Source organism: Cryptomeria japonica, chromosome 10 (assembly GCF_030272615.1).
Source record: "Cryptomeria japonica chromosome 10, Sugi_1.0, whole genome shotgun sequence".
Classification (NCBI taxonomy): Eukaryota; Viridiplantae; Streptophyta; class Pinopsida; order Cupressales; family Cupressaceae; genus Cryptomeria; species Cryptomeria japonica.
In genome coordinates this window covers 253,115,684-253,139,761 of record NC_081414.1, presented here as the reverse complement: position 1 = coordinate 253,139,761, position 24,078 = coordinate 253,115,684, and the positions used below count along the sequence as shown (strand labels likewise).

Here is a 24,078-nt window from a genome sequence, read left to right as displayed (position 1 = left end):
CGAACTTGAAGGTCCATTTGAGCGAATTGTCAGAGGTGCAATTGAGGATCGCGTTTAATCCAAGGGTGGCGAAGTGGATTTTCTTGAGGAGATAACATTGAAGACTATTTATACCTCAATTTTGCCTAGGCGATCTTTTCCTTTTTGCATTCTAGAGTTAGCTCTCTATTGAGGTATGGCGATTTGATTTTATTGTTTTATTCATTCATCGTCATATTTTAAGTTTTGAAATTTTGAATTTTGAATTTCATTGCTCAATCGTTGTTTTTTAGGAAATGATAACTCTAGAGACTTATCATGACGTTTCCTAAAAAAAAATTCTCTCTCTAATCAACGTTATTCATGGCAAAATCTAGTCCTTATATTGAAATGTTGTGTAGGTATGGCGACCCCAAAGGCGGGAGCATCCACCAGTCGCTCAGCTCTCATGAAAGAAGATCAGAAGACCGAAGAGGTGGAGACCCCACTAAAAGAACCTTGGAGTCTACCTAACTGATCCTTTACGCGAATCTTCAGCAGTTAGAGACTATTTTCTCAAGAGAGGATAAGATGCCTTTAGGTATTTTATTCTGTGTATGATTGTGTATAAAATACACGTCAACAGAATTGGCGCTAGAAGGAGGGCTCTTAGTTTCCGAAAGTTCGAAGTCCGAAGATTTTGAAAAGAGAAATACATTGCAAGCATGATCATGAAGTACAATGGTGTTGCCGAATGAAGGACTGAATCAAGTAGTGCAACCCAATTTGCAAGTAGGCAATACCCAAGAAGACATCATTTCCGAATTGAATCAAGTAGCTTGGAACGCAAGGAGAAGTCAAGTCGAATATAACCGAGTAAGGATCATCTTAGAGCAAGAGGAAGATAGAGCCGAAGAACATCAAAGGGTCATAGCTAGAGATCTTCGCAATCAAAGGAACCCACAATAATCCTTGCAAGACTTCACGCTGGATCGCATTGGTTCTTTCTCGCCCGAGAAACATCAAAGGTTGTTGAGGTCCACACCCGGCGTCAAGAATCTAAGTGAACTTCAATTTACTTCTAAGGCGAAGCGAGCTAAAAGAGAGGACACTCCCAAAGAGTTCGAACTAAGGTTGGAAGGATCTCCTGAGCCATCACAAGTTCTTCAAGAACAAGTCCAAGCGGCGATCCAATCTAGTATCCAGGCAATTTCACAAACAAAGGGCCAAGCTAGTTCATCAAGTTCAGCTTCAAAGAGTACAATGGCTCAACGTGTTCCACCTCCTCCTCCTCCTCCTCATATACTTAATGGTGCGACGTGGCTAGTCAACAATCCGTCACCGTTGGAATTTGCAGTTTATCATGATATGCCGAAGAATCCAGAACACTTTTGTTCCAAGTTCAATGTTAGTGATTTCCATCGCATGGCAGAAGATCACATCAAAATGTTCGAGGACCTTCTTCGTAACAGACAAATTGAATATGGAGATGTGGCATGTAGGCTTTTTCCCTACTCATTGGGAGAAGAGGCATACTTTTGGTTTATTCACTTGCCTACAGGATCCATCAGGACTTGGGACGCGATGAAAGACGCATTCATTGCCAAATTTGGCATCCCAACTACACCAGCAGAGTTATACAGACAATTTGTTGAAGTTCGAAGGAGAGAGCATGAACCTATTACTTCCTTCAACAACAGATTTCACCGAGCATACACAATGCTACGTCCTCCTTATCTTATTGCAGATCCAAGAGAAATTTACTATGGTGCTTTAGACCATCTCACAGCTATGTTCGTAAGGACGCATCCAACTCCGAATGATCTAAATACGGCCTATGCAAAGGCCATCGAAGTGAGTAAGCACATGGGTCAAAATATCACTGGACCACTGTTACACATGGGACCTGTCGTAGCACCGGACCAAATGCAAGCAGTTGGCATAGCATTGGCCAACCAAACTCCAGTCATGAATCCGATCCCGCAAGCGACATATCCAAGCGCACAACCGGCGAATCAATTGGTCCTTCACCCAGGAGCTCCAATTTCTCAAGCCCCACCCGCTCAACCTGTGTACCTGCAAAATGCCACAAATTCGTCAAGGACACAAGAAGAAAAAGATGAAATGAAAGAGTTGATCGAACAAGTCAAGAAGCTATCAACTGAGGTCACTCACCTGAGGAACCAGAATAATCAACTCCAAAGCATGCAAAGAATCAATCACAACCAAAATTTTCAAGGGAATAATAATCAAGGATTTAGAAACAATTATCAAGGAAATAACAATCAAGGTTTCCAGAGAAGACCATGGAATACAGCTCCGAACAATGGAAATGTGGTGACACCCTTGGACAATCCGCCAAATTCACAAAGTCAAGAGAACCCCTCTTCAAGCAAAGTGTTTTTAGCCGAAGCAGCCTTGTCCAGTTGGTGCAGACTCCACAACACGAACCAACATTCTGAGTTGCAGTGTCCTGAGTTCAAAATTGCAGCCGACATTTTTCAACAGGAGATGCGTACCACTAATCCACCTGAAAATCCTCCCACCACAGGATATGAAATTGTTCCAACCACGCAATATGGTCAAGCCATGATCGTTGAAACCTACAGATATTCACAAGAAGAAATTAGTCAAGTGCAAAATGGGAGATTTCCTCCAGAATCGGCTAATGGACCGATGGTACCACCAGGATCTCAGTTTCCGCCAGCATCTGCAAATGGACCTGTAGAGGATTCAGAATACTACTTCCCACCCTTGAACGACAGTGTCCTAGTAGAAGGAATAAAGGAAGTGTTTCACCAATCATCAGGAGGAGTGAACCAAAGAGTTTATCACAGGAATCAGAGGAATCCTGAACCTTTAACAACGTCCATCCCTCCAAACAATTTCTCAACTCCGCCGGATCCCCAAGCCAGCAACGTTCCAGAGTATCCGCAAAACACTCAAGAATACAGACAAAGAAATATTACACCTCCCGCAGGAAATGAAATGAAAAGATTGGCCGTCTTGGTATTGGATGAACTCAAGAAAGTCAAAGTAAGTCTACCACTCTACGAGTTGCTCAAAGTGTCAGAAATCAAAGATGCAGTGATTAATAGTTTGAGTGAACCTAGTACAACAAGGTCAAATGTTCAAGCCACTATCAATGTGACTCAAGAGGAAGCCGACTCCCAAGAACAATCCGAACAAAATGAGTGCATGGTTCAAACTATAACCTTCCCAGCTAAAAAGGAAGATATGTTGGAAGGGAAAGTATTACTCAAAAGGGGTGAGACCAGGAAAGCTCAGCCTACAGTCAAAGAGAACCTCACCACTAACTTGGTTCTTCCCGAAAAGGAAGTCGCAATCAAGAAAGATGTGGTTAAAAAAGGAAAGTCTACAAGCAAGGCCAGTCACTCGAAGGAGGAGAGCCCAGCAAAGGATGATCATTCAAAGATTAATCAAGTCAAGCATCAAGAATTAAGTGAGGAAACTTCAGTCCCTTCTCAAGGAAAGGATGAACCGGCACCATTCCTGTTATCAGTTAGGATATTTGGAAAATTATTACACAATTGCCTTTATGATTCCAGAGCCTCAAGCAATGTCATGCCCCTGGTTGTTTGTCAAAGACTTGGAATAACTCCCGCTCCTACCAAGAGAAAGGTCACTCAGCTTGACAAGACAGAAGTTCCAGTCATGGGAGAATTGAACAACATCCACATGCAATTGGCCGCGGATCCAAGAGTCCAGAACTTCATAGATATATCAGTAGTGGATATTCCAGATTCATATGGGATGCTCCTAAGTCGAGATTGGTCCCGAAAATTGAATGGATATGTATCGACCGATTTCACACACATGTGGCTACCATGGAGAGGAGTCCTGAACCAGATTAAGATTGATAGCACTCCAAGGTTGAGGTTGATGATAACTGAATATGGGGAAGACAATGAAGTCCTATTTTTAGAGTCCGACCTGGGAACGTACAAGCCCAAAGTGGAGGAAATCTTGATGATACAAGATATGCAAGATGAAGATACCCAGCAAGAAGTCATGGAATCAACAGAGATAGTTATTGAAAGTGATCAAGGATCCGATCAAGAGGACGAAGGCATGTTTGAAAACTTCAGAAGGTTCGTACAAAGAAACATCCAGCAAAGTGTGCAACTTGGCAACCTAACCTCCGTCCGAGATTTGCTTCTTCCGAATTGGTGTAGAATTCACAATGCCGTCCACTCAGAATTATCTTGTGCTTTATGCCAGACCGCATTGGAACAAGTAAACAAAAGAGTCCCACAGACACTACTTATAGAAGAAATTCAAGATTCAGAGAATGAAAGCTCTACAGAGGCCGAGAGTTTTATGGAAGACGGAACCTTATCCGATACATCATCTGAAAGTCAAGAAAGTCCAAAAACAGAAAATCCAGAAGATCAAATATGGACATTAAGGTTCGACAGATCTAAATCCAAACAAGGATCTGGAGTTGGTTATGAATTGATTAGTCCAAAAGGAGAAACATACCTTGCCGCTCACAGATTACAGTTCCCTTGTACCAACAACGTAGCAGAATATGAATCTTTGGTTCATGGATTACTGTTAGCCATCCAAAAGGGGGCGAAGATACTGCAAGTATATGGAGACTCAGAAATTGTCGTAAGGCAAATCAGGAAGCAGTATGTTTGCCATGATAAAAGATTAACCAGATACAGAAATCGAGTCTGGGATCTCATTGAAAGTTTTGATGCTTTCAATATCAATTCAATTTATAGACATCAGAATCAAGTGGCCAATTCCCTTGCACAGGCCGCAAGCTCATTAATTCCATTAGCAATGGAAGGATTGAAGAAGTTTACAATCGAGTTAATATCAGTTCCTTCAGTCCCAGATAACATTACCAATTTCCAAGTTTTCGAAGACGACAAGCACATACTAGACTTCCTAACCAACACGGACGTCTTCTTAACACAGATCATAGATGAAGATGAGGTGGGTGAAGCTAAGTTCGATGCTGAAGGAGTCCTGAACTTAAAGACAAACACTATTCCAAAAGGAATGGTAGAATTGGAAAGGATTTTTTATCCTGACAAGTTGAAAGAAAAGAAGAACCACAGTTCGGAAGGAAATATGTGTGATGCAATCAATTTAGGTGATGAGACACAAACTAAAAATGTCTTCATTGGAAAGTCCTGCACAGCGACTGAAAGAGATGGGATCCTGAAAAACATGAGGGACTTCCCAGATGTCATCGCATGGAGCTATGAAGATCTCAAGACCTACGACACTGCAATTATCACTCACACAATCCCGTTGAAGCCAGGAAGCAAGCCATTCAGGCAAAGACAAAGACCCGTTAACCCTTTGTTAGAACCACTGATATACCAAGAAGTAAAGAAGTTACTCACAGCCAAGATCATCTTCCCAGTAAGACATTCGACGTGGGTCGCCAACCTGGTACCTGTTAGAAAGAAAAATGGAGAGATCAGATTGTGTGTTGATTTTAGAAATCTCAACAGAGCGTCAGAGAAAGATAATTATCCACTCCCATCATTAGATGAAGTATTGCAGATCATCAATGGATCACAGATGATGTCCTTTCTGGATGGATATTCAGGATATAACCAAGTTCTAGTCGAACCTGAAGATCGACTAAAGACTACTTTCACCACCAAGTGGGGAACATTTGCCTACAAGAGGATGCCTTTTGGACTCATAAATGCCGGGGCCACATTCCAGAGAGCTATGGATATCGCTTTCAGAGATTTAGTTGGTAAATGCATTATCATATATATGGATGACATCACAGTTTTCTCCAGACAAGGAGAAGATCATGTGGACGACTTAAGAAGAGTCTTCCAAAGATGCAGAAGATACGGTGTCTCCCTCAATCCAAAGAAATGCATATTTGGAGTCACAGAAGGGAAGCTTTTAGGACATGTCATTTCAGAAAGAGGAATCTCCATTGATCCTGAAAGGGTAAAGGCCATATCCACTATCAATTTGCCAGCAAGTAAGAAAGAGCTCAAGTCATTTTTCGGCAAGATCAACTTCGTCCGAAAGTTCATTACCGGATTTGCCGAGATTGTCAGACCATTGAATGAGATGCTGAAGAAGGACGCCAAAATTGAATGGACTCCACAAGCCAGAAGGGCATTTGAAGAAATAAAGACTGCAATTTCAGAAGCACCAGTGTTGATCAGTCCAGATTATCTCAAGCCCTTCTATTTATATTCCTTCGCCTCTGATTACACTTGTGTCGCCATTCTCACCCAAAGGAGTGAAGAAAGGGACGAAAACCCAATTGCTTTCATGAGCACTCCGTTGAAAGATGCAGAACTGAGATATCCAAATGTTGAAAAGCAAGCATATGCCTTAGTAAAGGCAGTGAAGAAATTCAGACATTACCTCCTGAGAGCCAAAATTTATGCAATAGTGCCTGATGCAACCGTCAAGACTCTTCTCATGCAAAATGAATTAGGAGAGAGAAGAGGAAAGTGGGTCGCCATTATCCAAGAATTTGATATTGAGATCCAGCCCATGAAACTTGTCCGAGGACAAGCTTTGGCGCAGACATTGGCAATAGATGGGCCAGGATTAGTTCAACAAATTTATGAATTAGAGGATGTCACTCATGATGAATGGTACAAAGATATTGTGACATATTTGCTTAATCACAGATGTCCTGCTCATATGACACCTACACAAAAAAGAGCACTAAGATTAAAGTGTCAACATTACATGCTTCAAGGATATGTTTTATATCGCAAAAACTATGAAGGAGTATACCTGAGATGTGTTGGCAAAGATGAAGCAAAGTAGATAATTGAACATTTCCATTCCAAGTTTGGGACCGGACATGGAGCCAACCTCGCTACAGCACACCAGATCCTAAGAGCAGGATATTACTGGCCTACGCTGTTTAAAGATACATTCAATCATATCAAGACTTGCCACACATGTCAAGTCGCAGCTTTTAGAGAAAGAAATCCTGCCATGCCATTGAATCCAGTGATTGAAGCCAGACCATTCGCCAAATGGGGAATGGACTTTATCGGTGTTATCAACCCCGCATCCTCAGCACAACACAAGTACATCATTACAGCTACAGATTATTGTACCAGATGGTCAGAGGCACAAGCACTTAAGGTTTGTTCTACTGAAGTTGTAATCAAGTTTCTAGAGGAGAACATAATCACAAGGTTTGGATGCCCTTATGCATTGGTTTGCGACAATGGATCGGCGTTCACATCATTGAGATTCTCAAATTGGGCTTTTGAGTACGGAATAACCCTCAAGTTTTCATCAAATTATTATCCTCAGGGTAATGGGTTAGCAGAATCCACAAACAAAAATTTGCTCAGCGTCATCAAGAAATTATTAGAGAGAAGTCCAAGAGAATGGCATACCCAATTGAGATTTGCTTTATGGGCAGACAGAATCAGAACAAAGAACGCATTAGGCATTTCGCCTTATTTTTTGGTTTATGGCCAAGACCCAGTCTTCCCCATGCAACTCAGGATTCCGACCTTGAGATTCATTTAGGAGTACATGGAAGACACTGATGCAGTGCAGGCCAGATTGACACAGTTGATGAACCTAGAAGAAAAGAGAGATCAAGCACTAGAGAACTTTGCTAAACACCAAGGAGTGGTGAAGAGATGGTTTGATCGACAAGCAAGAGTCAAGGCATTTCGAATCTCAAATCTCGTCCTGTATTGGGACAAAGCACATGAAAAAAGAGGAGAACATGATAAGTTTGATAAGCTTTGGAAAGGCCCTTATCAAATTTCAGAGATATTGGGAGAAAACGCATTTAGGTTGAAGACTTTAACTGGAGAGGACATCCCGTTGCCTGTCAATGGGAGATATCTCAAACATTATTTCCAATCCTAAAGTGCCCAAGGCCTTCCCCTGTACATAGTTAGTTTAGTTTGCTTTCGTTGTTTTCCGTTTGTTTGTTTTTCTCGCTTTGGTTTGCCTTTTCGTTCTTAGTTTGGGTTTAGGTGTCTTGTTTTAGGTTAGTTGTTTTGTCCTGAGGGGTATCCATTTGACATTGGGTGATTTTGTTATGTAACGCTCTGACTTCCCGCTAGATTGTTGGTTGCATTTGGAAAATCATGAGGTCTTTTGGAACAACAAAGGGGTTTCTTTTAATGAACCTTTGAGTCAGGACGTATTTGCATTGAAATAGATTAGCTTATTGAACTCACGTATTTTGTCCTTCAGTTATTATATTTTCACACACTTATAATCTCCGAGTCATTATGGTTTACAAGCGAAGCTGTGATCAGTGAAAAATCTAAAGTCTAGCTTCAGGGCCACCGCAATCCTCAAACCCTAGTGAGTTTTCAATACTCACGAGCAAAAGAATTGACAGAACTGAAAAGCAGTATCAAACGAAAAGATGAAAAATGAGAAAAATCAAAAGAAAGCAATGAGCTAAAAGGAAATATCAAGTTGGCTAAAGGGAATTTACGAGTAACTCCATCGGGGCTATAGACGCCTGACTGGCAATGGAGCAATATTCGTGAGCTTGCGGCGATAACCTCGTTGGGACTATGGACGTCCGACTGGCAGCGAGGCTCTATCCAGGATGCTTTTGGAGTTTAGACGAACTACGTAGCTTATCACGGGGGAACCTGAAGACCATGATTGTCTTGTTGAGGGGAATTAACGCATTTGCACACACATGGGTAACTGTGGACTTGATACTTTGTCTCAATATGATGGTCTCTTCTTGTAAGTGTTTCTTAACTCCTGGATTTGTTGAGGGAAGTTTTCTGAGTCTTCTTTTAGAAGGATTGATTCCCAAATGTTTTTTTCAACATTTCTCAGTGGTGTCGCCAGATGTTGTGACCATTTCACACATCGCCCCATCGCAAATGGGGACCCCCTCTTTTCGCTTGTTTTCGTTCGTTTTTGCTTTCGTTTTTAGGATTTTGTTAGTCTGTCGGTTGTCTGGATTTAGGGTCAAGCCTTAGGGTTTTTATTTTTGTCTTTTCAGGCCAAAATCCAGTCGTTTTTGAGATCTTTTGAGCTTCCTTTTCTAGGATGCAAATTTTGAATGCAATGAATTCGCCAGAATGGTCTAATTTTCAATTGGAATGTTGATGCAGAGCTTAAATTTGTCTAAGTGTTGAGAGCCAAATGTGAATTTTTTGTCCGATTGAATATTTTGACCAAATTTTGACCTTTTTGATTTTTGATCCTGGGCATTGGAAATGTTTTGTTTTCGCTTCGTGAAGTGTTAAAATGTGAAAAATCATGTTATTTTGGCCTGTAGGAGCAAAATCACTCCTGTCCCTCAGCAAAGGACGGGAGCTCATTTTCAAATATCTCACTATTCTTGCAGAGTCAAGACGAATTTCAAATTGGAAGTGATGGAGAACGGCGAAATCTTTCCATTGAATATAAATTGAAGATTTTCATGAGCACAGAAATGCCTCCAAAAGGAAAATCGCTCCTGTCCCTCAGTGAAGGACCGGAGCTACAAATCAAATTTTGCCTTGTCCTTGCGAGATTTCGACGACTCGATGATTTGAAGACGTCCAAAGGGAGATGCTTTACCAAATGAATATAATTTGAGATGCAAAAATGCAGGAGAATGGTCCACAATGCAAAGTTCGCTCCTGTCCCTCAGGAAGGGACCAGGGCGAAGTATCTTATAGCTCCTGTCCCTCTCCCAGGGACCAGAGCGATGTCCTTCATTAGGCAAAATCCAGGTAAAAACCAAGGCAAGTTTACGTTCAAAAGCAAGAGAAAGCATGAGATGAACTCATTGAATACAAATTGAAGATTTTAAAACGTCCACAGGGGTCCCAAAAGGCCTAGTTCGCTCCTGTCCCTCAGGAAGGGACCAGAGCGATTTTTGGTATAAATAATTTTCTGGCTAAGTTACAAGCAATGTTAAGGCATGGACGAATGGAGTGGAGTATGACGAGTCCGTTGAATATAAATTTAGAACCTGACAAAGTGAAATAAGAGCCACAAAAGGAGGATCGCTCTTGTCCCTCTCCAAGGGACCAAGGCGATACAATGGTTATATTGCCTTTTACTTAAGTTTGAAATCGATCTAAGTCAAGACGAAGGGTGGTAAGAGCATCTTTAGGCATCTTCATCGAGCACAAGCACTTAAAGGTCATCATAATGAAGAGATTTGCACTCTAAGACCCAGATCGCTCCTGTCTCTCAGGAAGGGACCAGAGCGATATCTCTATAATGGCATAAATTTCAAAAGACAAACAAGTTTTGAGCAACCAAGAGGGTCGAAAGGACATCATTTCACGTAATGAAGATAATTGCAAGTTGGCAAAAATAAGAACAAGCACATAATGATGAAGTTCGCTCCTGTCCCTCAGGAAGGGACCAGGGCGATGTTGGATATATTGGCCATTTCATGCAAGATTTACGTAAGGTCAAGGGTTTGCAAGATTTCAGAGGGTCCATGGTATGATAGGAAGGTGATACATGAAGATTTCAAACGTAAAATAATCACCAAAATGAACATAGGGACCATATCGCTCCTGTCCCTCTCCAAGGGACCAGGGCGATTTGCCTTGGACTCTCCATTTTGTTTCAAATGCGTGCTAAGTTAAGACTTCACAAGGTTATACAAGGTCCAAGGCATTGTTTGAAGATCACATGCAAGTGTTTTGAACGTCCAAACATTGTCAAACATGCTAAAGGACTCACATCGCTCCTGTCCTTTGGACAAGGACCAAGGCGATCCCATCAAAGGCACTCATGTTCCTTCAAAACGAGGCAAGGCGAGGATAAGCAAGGTGAAGGACGGCGTTTGGAAGACATCACAACAAGGATCGAAGTTAGAAGTTGCCAAGGTCAAGGAGAAATCATGGATCGCTCCTGTCCCTCTCCAAGGGACAAGGGCGATGATCCCTTTAAACGTCCAAACATGTCATGAAAACAAATGGAACAAGCTTAGAAGGAACGAGCAAGGATGTTATTCACTCTACAATGAAAGATCAAAGGTCGAAGATGCATAGTGAGCGTGAAAATATGGAGATCGCTCCTGTCCCTCTCCAAGGGACCAGGGCGATAAACATCCAAAAGGCACCCATGAACGCATGCAAGATGATCTAATTCGGAGGACCCATTAAAATGCTCGATATTGAACGTGGAGATGAAGGAGTTGAACGTAAAAAATGCAAAAATCACGACCAAATCATGGATCGCTCCTCTCCCTCTCCAAGGGACCAGGGCGATGAGGTACATCCCTTTCATTTTCATAATTTTGGCGCCAAATAGACAATTTGAATTTCCTTAAATGCTAAAATCGATAAAAAATTGAAAATCCTATTTAATTTGGCATTTAATACGGCGTTGAACATTTATTAATTATTTTGCCTTTATTAGAATCGAAATTTGCAAATTAAAAAACGTAAGGCATTTAATAATTAATTAATTAATTAATAAAAATCGCATGGAGCGCTCATTTAAGGGAGGTCGGCCTTGTTATTTCATTTAAAATCATTAAAAAATTGTTTTATATCCTCAAGTCGGCCTAAGGGATGAATGCAATGCAAGCGCTATATATGGAGGGTGAGAACTATTATTGTCATATCATTATTTTTATCCTTCATGCGAATTAAGGAGAAGCGAAGATAGTGCGAAGTATTTCATGTGTGGTGCGAATTTAATCCAAAGGTGGCGCTAGTCTATCAAAGGGTGGTGCGATATTTGAAGACTTCATTGGAGCGAATTTGCCAAGGATCGAAGACCACGTCAAAGGGGCGAGACTTGGAAGATTTGTTTGGGCGAACTTGAAGGTCCATTTGAGCGAATTGTCAGAGGTGCAATTGAGGATCGCGTTTAATCCAAGGGTGGCGAAGTGGATTTTCTTGAGGAGATAACATTGAAGACTATTTATACCTCAATTTTGCCTAGGCGATCTTTTCCTTTTTGCATTCTAGAGTTAGCTCTCTATTGAGGTATGGCGATTTGATTTTATTGTTTTATTCATTCATCGTCATATTTTAAGTTTTGAAATTTTGAATTTTGAATTTCATTGCTCAATCGTTGTTTTTTAGGAAATGATAACTCTAGAGACTTATCATGACGTTTCCTAAAAAAAAATTCTCTCTCTAATCAACGTTATTCATGGCAAAATCTAGTCCTTATATTGAAATGTTGTGTAGGTATGGCGACCCCAAAGGCGGGAGCATCCACCAGTCGCTCAGCTCTCATGAAAGAAGATCAGAAGACCGAAGAGGTGGAGACCCCACTAAAAGAACCTTGGAGTCTACCTAACTGATCCTTTACGCGAATCTTCAGCAGTTAGAGACTATTTTCTCAAGAGAGGATAAGATGCCTTTAGGTATTTTATTCTGTGTATGATTGTGTATAAAATACACGTCAACAGGTACCCAATAGGGCCTTCCTACACTCCTCCAAACCCTGACCAAAAACCCAAAAACATTCATTCATGCAAACACTTGAGTTCTTGTTGCATTGACAAACTAATATACTCACTGTTATTCTGGAACAGTCAATGTGTTTTTACTTTTGGGTTGTTTCCATGGCTTGCATCCACTAGACACACTTCAAAAACCTCTACACACACTCCTTACTTCCTTCCCTCACTCACCCAATGATCCCTTTTTCATGTGGTTCATCATCTACACCCTTCTCTTGCTGTTATACTCTGACTGAGACACAATTTCAGTCACTCTACAACTTGTTTGCACGTGCCAACCATTCATGGATCCCTGCAAGGAAAGTAAAAACAAAATATATACATAATTGGCAATATTTTCATTTAATGTCTCTTCTGAATAATATACTACATCCCTACCCGGCAATAGATATAACCCTCCCTAAAGGAATTGCAATGAGTAGAAAGTAAAGATGCAGTATTGCAATGAGTCTAAAATAAATATCTAGATCCCCATATCTATTGACACGTCTCACAGGGAGTAGATTTGTTCGACACAGAACTTGTACCCACGAGTAGATTTGTTCGACACAGCAGATGCTTGTACCCATGAGTATAGGAGTGGAGACAACAGAATTTTTCAATCAAATGAAAGGAAATGAGTATAAAATGACCTCCTATTTTGTAGGTGACACCCTACTTTCCCGCCTTGTAGGGTAGGTTACACCCTACTGAATTTTGACAGAAAATTAGTATAGAAGATTTAAATGACCTCCGGTGACACCCTACTTTCCCTCCTATTTTGTAGATTTGTTGGACACGTCGAATCTTTTGTTCACATTATAATATTCTCTTGTGGTATTTCCTAGACAAGGTTATTTAAAGTAGAAATGCTTCGCAGTTATTGAAAGTAGAGTTTAGAGTTCAGTTAGGGCAACTTGCCTCAACTTTCCCTCCATTCCACCAAGATTTGGCCTTTGATCAACGTGGAATGGAGGTGTAATACATTATACAACCTCACTGTTTACCCTAGTAGGGTTTTGACAGTGTTTTACAAAAATTAGTAGATCTCCCTCGAGACTTAATGAAAAAGAATGAAATAAAGACCAAACTATTGGCGGTTCAACCCTCTATCATTCCCAATTGTTTCTTGATGCAAATGAATAAGTTTTCAATAGTAAAAACTACTGATATCAGACTGTTACGTCTGAAAACACAAGAAAGTGCAGGAAATCACAAATTTATTGATATTCTCCTTCAATACATTGAACAACCACCACCTCCAAACGTGTATAAGGCTTTTATAATGCCTTTCAAGCTTTCATACGGTTACAACCACCCTCATAACCTATTTGGGACAATCCATGTCTAATTACCCCTTACAAACTCAAAAGTTGCTTAACCATTGTTGTCAACTTTGACAATTTTTTCTCCGAATTGAACATAATCCCTATCTATGACTTCCATGACCCAATAATGATTCAAATAGGTCCAAATACATCAAATAAACCCTTTTGCATCATAGAATTCCCTTACATGACTTGTTTTCACATATTTGCACCATATTGACAACTTTTGACAATTTTGTCAACATTACAACTTTGGGACTCAAAACCTTAACAAAGGGACTCAAAGACACTCATTACATCATAAATGGTCATTATTGACCTTATTACATAGAATAAACACAAAACCATTGTCCTTGTGCCAACCTGACCTCATTGTGCCATGAGGACATATTAGGTGCTCCTGCACCAGTTAGGTATATTCAATAATATTTGATGTAGTGCCACATGTCACTTGCTCCTCCCTTGAATGAAATTTCAATGCACCTAGACACGCTGTCTTGGCATCACTTGATTGATCGATGATGATAGGGCACCACCTCAGCTTGCACATATCCCTAGCAATATCTCTTGATACTCAACATCATCCAATTGCTTGATGCGATGGTTCATATTCCCAAATTGCATCATTGTGATCAAGTTTCTAACTTTCATTAACTCTTCTGAAACTATCGTTCCTCCTTGATCACATTTCAGTTTCACATCCTCATGTTTGGGAATCCCTCTTCTTGTGATGCTTTAATTTTGCATTGTCATCCTCATCCTTGAAATATTGAAATTCTCTTTGTTGGACATTCTTGATCCTGATTTCCTTGTAGTTGAATAATCCTCAATGTTGTAATTGACCCTTCATGTTTTGATGTAAACCTTCTTTATCATTTTCCTTGAAATTTTTGAGCTTGTCTTTCATCTCCATCCATTTCCTCGCATGACCTTGTTGAGTCCTTCATCTTCCTTGCCTTGAATGTGTGGATCTTGTCTTGCATTGGTGAGTCCTTCCATGTTGTAGATCAAATTACCATGTTTTGCTTGCATTGTTAAGCTTGTGAAGTCCTTCATCTTGCACACTCTCTTACATGACTTAGATCATTGGATTTCCTCATTCCATGGAATCAATCTGAAAAGGAAGTAAACACCTTGGATTATGATAGCAAATGAAACCCTCAGTTAGTAAAATGCAAGATTATTATGCTAAAATTGAAAGCTCAAGGTGCTCGCATTTGTAATTCATATTGAAGAAGTTAAAAGATGTCGCACAACAATGCTATGAAACGAATTATATCCTAAAACAACATTAATAATTCACAAAAGTTGCTGCACCAAATCCTTCCAAAAATCTGGAAATGATGTTCCAGATCCGAAAACACTCAAAAAGGTGAAGGGGAACACTCAGATCTGCTTGTAAAACTCTGATTTTTCTTTCCAATGATGACCTCCTTTGCTTCAGATCGACTCTAGCAAAATTCACTATCTCCTCTATCCTTGGGTCTGATTTCATGGTCTGAATTCCTTCACAAACTCAAATTGATCTCTGCTTGAACTCGCATTTGCTGTTGTTGAATTAGTTCTGATTGGTGTGGAATGATTGCTTTGATCTTCTATGCCCTTGCATTGATCTCCCACTTTTTGTTGGACCTAGTTCCTCTTTTTCTGCTCTAGAATGGTTCTGATTTGTTTTTAAGTGTTGAAAATTGGCATCTACTTCTCTGCGCTGTCTTTAATTCTCTTGAATTGAATTGCATTTGAGTTTAGAATGGAAGGTTTCCAATCTTTCCTTTATAGTGTTTCATCAAATGAATTTACAAGTCATTAGCAAGGCCAACCTAGGCATAAGGTATTGATTCAAATCACTTCATCAAGTCGGCTACGCTTATGAATTTTATTGCTTTGAAGTTGCCTCATCCAAATCAGGTTAGCCTATTACTTAATTGCATTTTTCTTCTTTCAAGTCGGCTAACTTGATTTGTGAATATTTTCTTGCTTGAGGGGTGGTATAAATATAAAGTCCAGTGCTCTCCCCTAAAACACAATTCAAACTTGGATACAATTAATTCTCTGCTCTCCTTTTAGGTCTGATTTGCACCTGGAATCTGCCTTAAATCCGTTTGAATAAGTTGCATTGGATTATTTAAATGAGGTCTTGACCTTATCTTTATAGCACGCTCAATGGTTGAATTCAACACTCCAACTAGGCCAACCTAGGCATAAATGTATTAGCAATTTTTAAAATTTAAATCACCCCCTAAACAAGCCGACCTTACCCTTGAGATTCCTCATTTTCACATGTCAAGCTAGAGTTCTTCCAAATATTCTCTTAACTCCCCCTTGGCAGGTTTAACGTGTGCTCATGGACAAGCTTGAGCAGATTTTAGGGGGTGTAAAGGGCAATGCAAAGCACAATTTCAAGGGTGTTGTGGAATTTGGGACGCTAATCCATGGTAGTCAAGGACAAAAGTGAACAGCTGAGCGCATTTCTTTGGGTTGCATGAACAAGTTTGAGCACTACGGAGGGGTAGTTCCGGATTAAAGGACACTATCAACATGGGGTAGTTCTGGATTGAAGGACACTATCAACATGTAAACAAGAATTTCCTTGAGCGCACCTTCAACCAAACTAAGGATTTATTTCAAAGTAAGGCAAACTTGATGAGGTGATCCGAGACACAAGAGCGCTAGAGATGAGGAAACCTGTATTATGGACCGCTAAAAGCACTCTGTCATGGAATTCCAAATGATGAGTAAGGTTGCACAAGCACTAAAGTGAGAAATGCAAGGATAGTTGAGCGCTAAAATGATGTGCACAAGGAGAAAATGACTTTGTGAAGAATTTTCAAACGAATTCCATAGATTCACCAAAGAAAAATTAACTTTGATTGTGAATCCATACTTAGACTTTGATTTTGCATCTTAACATTGAATTCCACATTTCAACATGGATTGCACTTGAATTTTGCATTTTTGTCCAAGGGTTTTCAAAAAAAAATCATTACTTTCCCTTCCAACCTTGACAAGGAACATTGAATTCTCATTATTTTCCCACACTTAACATCATTTGCCAAATCTTCACACTTTCTCAACAATTTTCCTCAACATTTTTTTGACAATTTTGACAACATTTACAAGATTTTACAACTTTTGCCAAAATTGACAACTTTTTGCATTCCTAACAATTTTGCCCTTAATTAACAATCTTGACGCTCAATCATGAATTCTAGACTTGAAACATGAATTCATGATTGGATCAGACCTTAGGATGAATTTACAAGACTTTACAAAACCCTCTCACAAACAAAGGCTAAAGACTAAAAAAAATTGCCAAGATAAGACAACTAAGCAAAAACAATCAAGCTAAGGAGCCAAAAAGAGTGGGGGTCCCCATTTGCAATGGCGCGTGTATGTTTACAACATAAGACGCTCCTCACCCACCCATATCTCAAATTCCCACCTCACATGACCAACATGTAACCTCCACCTTCTATGCCAATCCTTCATCCCCAAAATGGTTACAATCCAACCCATCCCAATCCAAACACCAATCAACCTATATCACTTGTACAAATTCCCTTAAAGGGCTATTCACAAAGGATTGTAAGCTACAAATCACAAGCCAAGCTGTGGAATCTTGCAACACCACTCACTCTATGTCATCCATCAAAACCTTCACATCCATCAAATATTCATAAACATCAAGATGCTTTCCCCATTCATGTGTACAACTCAGAGTCCATCCGCGCATTAATCGCTAGCAACACAAAATTTCCACCTCCCTCATATCATCCAAGCAAATCCATACATGTCAGGAGCATGTTCCAAAGCATGCCCAAACATATCACCATCTAAACAAGATCCAAGACTCCACACTAATCCCTTTCACAATCTCATACCATCTCAAGATCAAAGAACCCCTATTGAACCCATCCCAAACCACAATTATATCAGCTTTGTTCAACCACCTTTATCTGATCCAATTTTCTCACTATGAGGAAACTACAACCACCACTTCTTACCATCTGATAACAAATTGAGACATTGTTTCCAATACAAGTATCCCATTAAAAAATCAGATTTGTCAAAACATGAACTATAGAGACAAAAAACTAGTCCTTCACGAAAAAGGAACCCTAGAGCCCATACAAATCTAAGAAAATCCAAAATATCATAAGACTTAGTTACAGATGTCACGAAAAAAAAAAGCATTGTTTAGACCTTTGTGAATCCAAAAGAAATTTCGTTGAACATCCTAATTTAATGATTAAATCATAAGGTCTAACAAACACATGTAAAAACTAAAATCTAATATATATAATTGTCACCATAAATTGTGGAACAATCAATATTTTGCAATACCAATCACATTGATCTTTTTAGAAGAGTAAACTCACAGAAATATATAAGTACATCACATTGTTAAAGATACATATCATAATGACAAGGTACTATAGCGGGGCCACTATAGTGATGACATTGTAGCAGCACTATAGTTGCACTGTAGGAAATTGATATTCTAAAATAAACACATGCTAAAATACAAACACACACCAATCCCTTTAGCCCATAGGAAATAAAGAAATGGGTCCCCAATTAATTTAATTAGAAGAGTATTGACAAAAAAGATCAAAAGAAGAGCTACAACAAATTGTGAACTACCTACAAAGTTATAACCATCTTGTCCAACTCCTTTGTGTTCACAACCTTCAAAAAAGCATCTGCAACATCTACCAAGTGTCCACAATATTGACCACAATAATGCCATCCTCCATCACCTCTAAGGATGCAAGATTAAAAAACAAGCCAAAATGACACACTAAATGTCGCATAAAAACACCATTGTAACTATCCTCAACCCATTATCTAAACAGAAACTCACAAGTCCAATCTCCTCCAAAACAAGACCAAGATACACCATATACTCAATTTTGGCTAGAATAACCACAGCCAATCACTCACACATCCCACTAATCACATGAAAAAAATAGGGTTAACACACCCACCTATAGACCTCTTGCTACCCACATATGCATTGCAATCTTGCACAAAGTCTTCACTAGCACTACTACATATGTGATGCAAGTGACCTACAAAACCTCTACAAATGAGTTACAAATGACCTACAAAACCAGTCACGTGTGGAGCATTGTACTCAAACATCATACCCTCCCATTTTCCATTTCTAATATGCACTTACTGGATGATGCATTCTGAGTTCTCCATATAATTCTCTATTGAGTTTCTTTCTGCATGAGTCAATGCCTCAGTATATTGGAGACCGTGTACATTTTCAATATGATTACTTATATATGTCATGTTCATTTATGTATTTAATTTGTCAACATCATCCATAGAATAGTTATTTATGTATGTGAGGATTCTTGTTCAAATGTCTTTATTTAGAATTTAGTAGTCACAAGTCAACTAATTATATAATCAGATAAAGGACTTGCAAATTCAATAAAAATGTTGGTGAAGTTGATTCTAGGACAAATGAACTGTCTTTGCAGACCTTGATCAGCTACTAGCACAGAGTTTTTTCTGCATACCTGAACTCAAAGGAATATATGCTAACCCATGGCGATCACAGAGATCAGCTGCCTTTTCTTCATTGCCCACTTCTTGTGCTAAAGAAACCTTGGATGAAAACCACACAACAGAATCAAGGTTAGAATATTAAACACCAAAAAATGCAGATGACCAAGTAAACAGCCGGCACATTGTTTAGCTTTATCAAAAATAGCCAAACACTAATACAAATAGAAATCCCGAAAAAGGTATTTCTCAAAAAATATACATTATAAAAAAATTAAGAAACTGAAATCAACAAATAAATTAGTGGAAAACACTTAAACCATTCAAAAAGCAATCCTTCAAGACGTTTGGGATGGAATTGTAGGCAATGGATAGATATGATTAATTCTATTTAAGGCAAGAGTTCATTGATGATATATAATTAACCACAGTATTTCGCATACCCTCTAGGTTTGTGATTTATTTCTTCCACTTGTTTTGAAATTAAGCCCATGTAATAGTTTTATTGACAATTTGTATTTTTACAAGCTTCTCAAACTTACATGCACTCAGGAAGACTTGTAAATTTATAATAATAGTGTCACCAAAAGAACATTGAACAGATCCAGTAGTGATTAATATCAAAAATAAACTTGAGTGTTCAGAAATTGCATTATTAAGGGTATATTTACGAACAAAGGAAGTATCCATATGCAAGCAAATCTAACTTCATTCTAGCAATGAAACTCAAACAGTAATTAGATCACGCTGTAACCAAAGTCGTGCATCGATTCAGAAAATTTAAATCAAAAAGAGGGTTCTTAATTTTGCCCCACCTCCCTCCTTATTTAATGTTTGCCAATGTGGCCTCTAGGAGGAGGATTTTCTGGCAGGCCTCATTTGATTATCACATCCTCTCTATCTAAGTTAGATTGTATCCCTTTAATGAATAGCATGATTTGTTCAGCACACTACCCTCACCTAGACATCATTTTTTTTACTGATGGCTTGTGTGATTTTCCGAGGATACAAAAAAGGCCCCTCGCCCATGTTGAGCCTATGGATGGTTATATCTTCTCTTCTTGGGGCTCAACCTTGTGCATTGCTTATTTATCTGTAGCAATTTCCCTTTTCCAAAGTTGTTGTTTGAGTGCCTAATTTGGTTTTTTGGCTAAGTTTATGGCTTGAAGAGGTGTTGCTATTGGGAGGATCAACATTTTAAGGGTCATGTTTATGTTTGCTGTTTAAAAAGTATTTTTGGTTTTTCTTCTACAGGAGACATTCCTGTGATTAAAGATGCCCTCGGTCTGGGGGGTGTTGAAGACCTTGGGGTAAGTCATTCGTAAGCTTCTATCCTAGATTTCTATCACAATTTAGAGGCCAATTTTCCTAACCCAATTGTAAAAGGTTTCCATATCATGATGTTGGAAAGCCTAGGTTTTTTGAGGATGAGTAGGGTGCTTTTGTAACTTTTGTAATGCCACCATTTTATGCGATACTATTTCGTGAGCTTTTGGCAGCTTTTGAGTTTTCTCATAAGCTTCTAGGTGTGTTGAGGAGAACTCCAAACTTCTTGGAGGAAGCAAGTTCAATATTTCAGGTATTCTGAACTCAGTTGGCATTATAGATCATAGTGACACTTTCAAATGTGTTTTTGGACTCCAAGGGTGTCTAACAAACTTCTTGGAGAGTACGTCTATTTTTAATATGTCTCCGAGTTGACACCAACTATCATTCCACTGTTTCAATTACTTAAATGGCATAATCAAAACTGGATTTTGAATCCTTGACGATGTTTTCAGCAACTTGAGTATGTTGTGACGTTTTCACACATCGCTCCATTGGAAATCAGAACCCCCCACTTTTTTTGCTTTCTAAGATAGTGTTGCTGTAATTATTTATTCATTTTGGATATAATTACACTTTACTTAAGTTTACTTAGGTACATGCATAACATTGTAGTTTGCATATGAGACACTTAGGGAGATGTGCACACATTGGGAGTGTGTATGTAGGAGAACTTCCACCTTTTGTGGTGTGATCTTGTTATTACTTTATCATATCCACTTATTGTGGAGTGATAATTCCACCTTCGATGGGTGATCCACCTCATGTGGAATATTTTACTATTTCTCCTTCCTACCCTTGCATCTCATTGAGCCACATGTCATCATTGTGTTCTCTCTTATCTCATAGCCTTGCCTTTATAAGCAGGCTCATCTCCATTGTATGTAATAATTCTTGATAATCCAGTTGATCTCTTTTGCATCTTTATAGGAATACAGTTTATTCTTGTCATATTTTATCTCTCTTGTCATTGTGCTATCTTTTGGTCTCTTTGATCTTGGTTGCTTCAAGCATAATCTCACATGGTATCAGAGCAGTTGGAGCACCTTTGCATAGCCTTTGGAGAGATTTTTTTGCATCTTTGAAGGAGGTCAAGAGGCAGATCTGAGGAGCAGCATCTTATAGAAGCATCCTAGACTAGATCCAACCTCACCATTGCGTCCGAGTGGCCGTTTCCATGAATTTTGACTATAAATTCGCCTATAATGGGTGAAAATCAGATTTCGGGAGTTAGAGGAAAAATTTTGCCCAATTAGGGCGGTATGGTACGATTTTTGCAACAAAAAAAAATTGAAAAATATTTTTCTACGAATTAATTTAATTTCATATTTTTTTAAAAATAAATTCGGAGTTTTTTAAATTTATTTGTAAGTGTGTTTATTGAAAATTTATTGTTTGAAAAAAAAAAAAAAAAAAAAGTCTATTTTTTATGAGGGGTTTAACCCCCCCACGCTAACGTACTGCAAAATTTATTGTTTCGTAGGGATTGTACCACCTACGGTCATCGTGCCACCCTCTTGTCAGCGGCATCTGCTCTTTCCGGCTACCACCACCCATGCTTGGCCTCCACTCATTGCACGATCATCGTTGGTTGCTGTTTGGCCGCCTCCTCGCTGGTAACCCCTTTTTCGGTCGCCGCTCCGCCAGCCCCCCTCCTCCACACTAGCAGCTTCACTCCCAACCACCTTTCTCCTAGCCGTCATCCGCCGACAACCTTCGTCCAGGGATTTACCTTACTGTCCCACCACTGATGCCGATTCTTCAAACTTACGGCGACCTTCCAGCTCCGACAACTCACACAGAAACTCCGAGAAGCCACGCAAAGAATTTCTACTCGCCATCTCAATCAGCGCCTTGGACACATGGCCCCCTACTATTAACTGAACCTAGTCCAGTCAGTAGACCAGTCGACTAACACGTCAACAACACAATCAGCGTACGGCAGTCTACACAACCACCACCTCATCAAGACCACAGTGCCATCTGTGCGCCCAGTCAGTGCCACATCACCTGTCGGACAAGCACGTCATCCGCCATGCAGTTGCCACGTGTCATCTTGCGATTTGCCCACATCAGCAATCCATACTATATGGACATCCCGCGAACGGGGTGGTGAAGTTCTAGCGATAGCCATACGGCCGTCAAATTTAACATAGTGTCTTGTTGACGTATTCAATTTTTTGAAAATTTATGACCCCCTCTCATTGAGCTTTTCAGTTTTACAGTTCAACTTTGGAAGGCCATGTCTTGCTCATTTTTGCTCCTTTTTGGGTGCAATATTTTTTGAAATGGGATAATTTTTCGTGTACTTCCACATGGTGATGTTATTTTCTGATTTAGGTGGACAATGTTTTTAGAAAAATCAATTTTGGGTGATTGTACCTATCCATTCCCGTTTCTGCAACTTCCGGGACTTCGTTTGTGCTCATACAAACTCCTTTTCAGGTGCCGTTTTTTTTTTAAGTGCTTGATTTTTTGTCTACTTTCATAATCTGCTATCAGTTTGTAGTGATTTTGAGAGGAAATTGTACTTTCAACATATGGTCTTTTTTGGCCAATTTGGCACTTGTATTGCATAGATCTATCTTTTTGATCTTTTGCATTGTAGTTCTAAGCCTATTGGGGCAGTTGTAAAACAAAATCAGACGTCCACTTTGTCTTTGTTTGCAAGTGGCCTATTGTACATGCACTACATATAAAGTGTCAAATCATCATATTGCATCTTCGCAATCTATGTTTTCTACATTTGAGTCTTCCACCATGTCGCAGATTTTGATGGCTAATCGTACATACATGGATGTGATTGGGAAAGGATCTATTGCCATTGGGGATAACTCCTTCAATGATGTGTTGTGTGTACCCTATTTGACAAACAATCTTCTTTCCATCTATCAAATCACACATGGGGCAACAACGAAAACTGTGGAGTTCACACCTAAGTCAGTTATCATTAGAGACTTGGAGAGTAGAGCTATCATTGCGACTAAGGTTGTGGATCATGCATCTTGGTTATATTCCTTTTTTGATAAAACTGTGGAGTTCACACCTAAGTCAGTTATCATTAGAGACTTGGAGAGTAGAGCTATCATTACGACTAAGGTTGTGGATCATGCATCTCGGTTATATTCCTTTTTTGATTTTGTTCCTATTGATGAGGATGATTCTTCACATGATGATTCAGATTTCGAGGAGAACTTTGGGTACTTGAACTTGGGGATTCTCACATGTGACCCCGTTCTTGAGCCTTGCGTTTCATCTCCTCCTCTTGATATCACATCACCTATTGCACCTGATGATGCAGATAGTGCAACAATTTTGCCTTCTTGTGATTCAGTGCAGCAGGATATACCTTGTCTTCTAGCTTCAGTTTCTTGGGATGACTACTTGACAGACATTGCAGATTTGTTTGTGGAGTCCTACATTGCAGATTTGTTTGTGGAGTCATCATTGATGACATTCATCTTCTCTTTGATGAAGATGATCTTTCTTCGATTGTTGCGAGGGAACACTCTGACCCTCTTGTTCATTCTTTACATGATCATTCTTTCGAGGTTG

General features: G+C 39.5%; 1 protein-coding gene across 5 annotated transcripts in view; it reads right to left on the bottom strand.

Annotated features, from left to right (window-relative positions):
* LOC131059841 (uncharacterized) overlaps nucleotides 1-24,078 on the bottom strand; it is a 253,314-nt gene that overhangs the window by 136,994 nt on the left and 92,242 nt on the right. For all 5 annotated transcript variants that reach the window (XR_009110248.2, XR_009110249.2, XR_009110250.2 and 2 more), the window contains exon 4: nucleotides 19,212-19,299. Coding sequence is in view for 2 of the 5 variants with exons in the window: in XM_057992888.2 (XP_057848871.1) it covers nucleotides 19,212-19,299 (88 nt within the window). In the remaining 3 variants the exon portion in view is untranslated. The remainder of the gene's footprint in view (nucleotides 1-19,211; nucleotides 19,300-24,078) is intronic.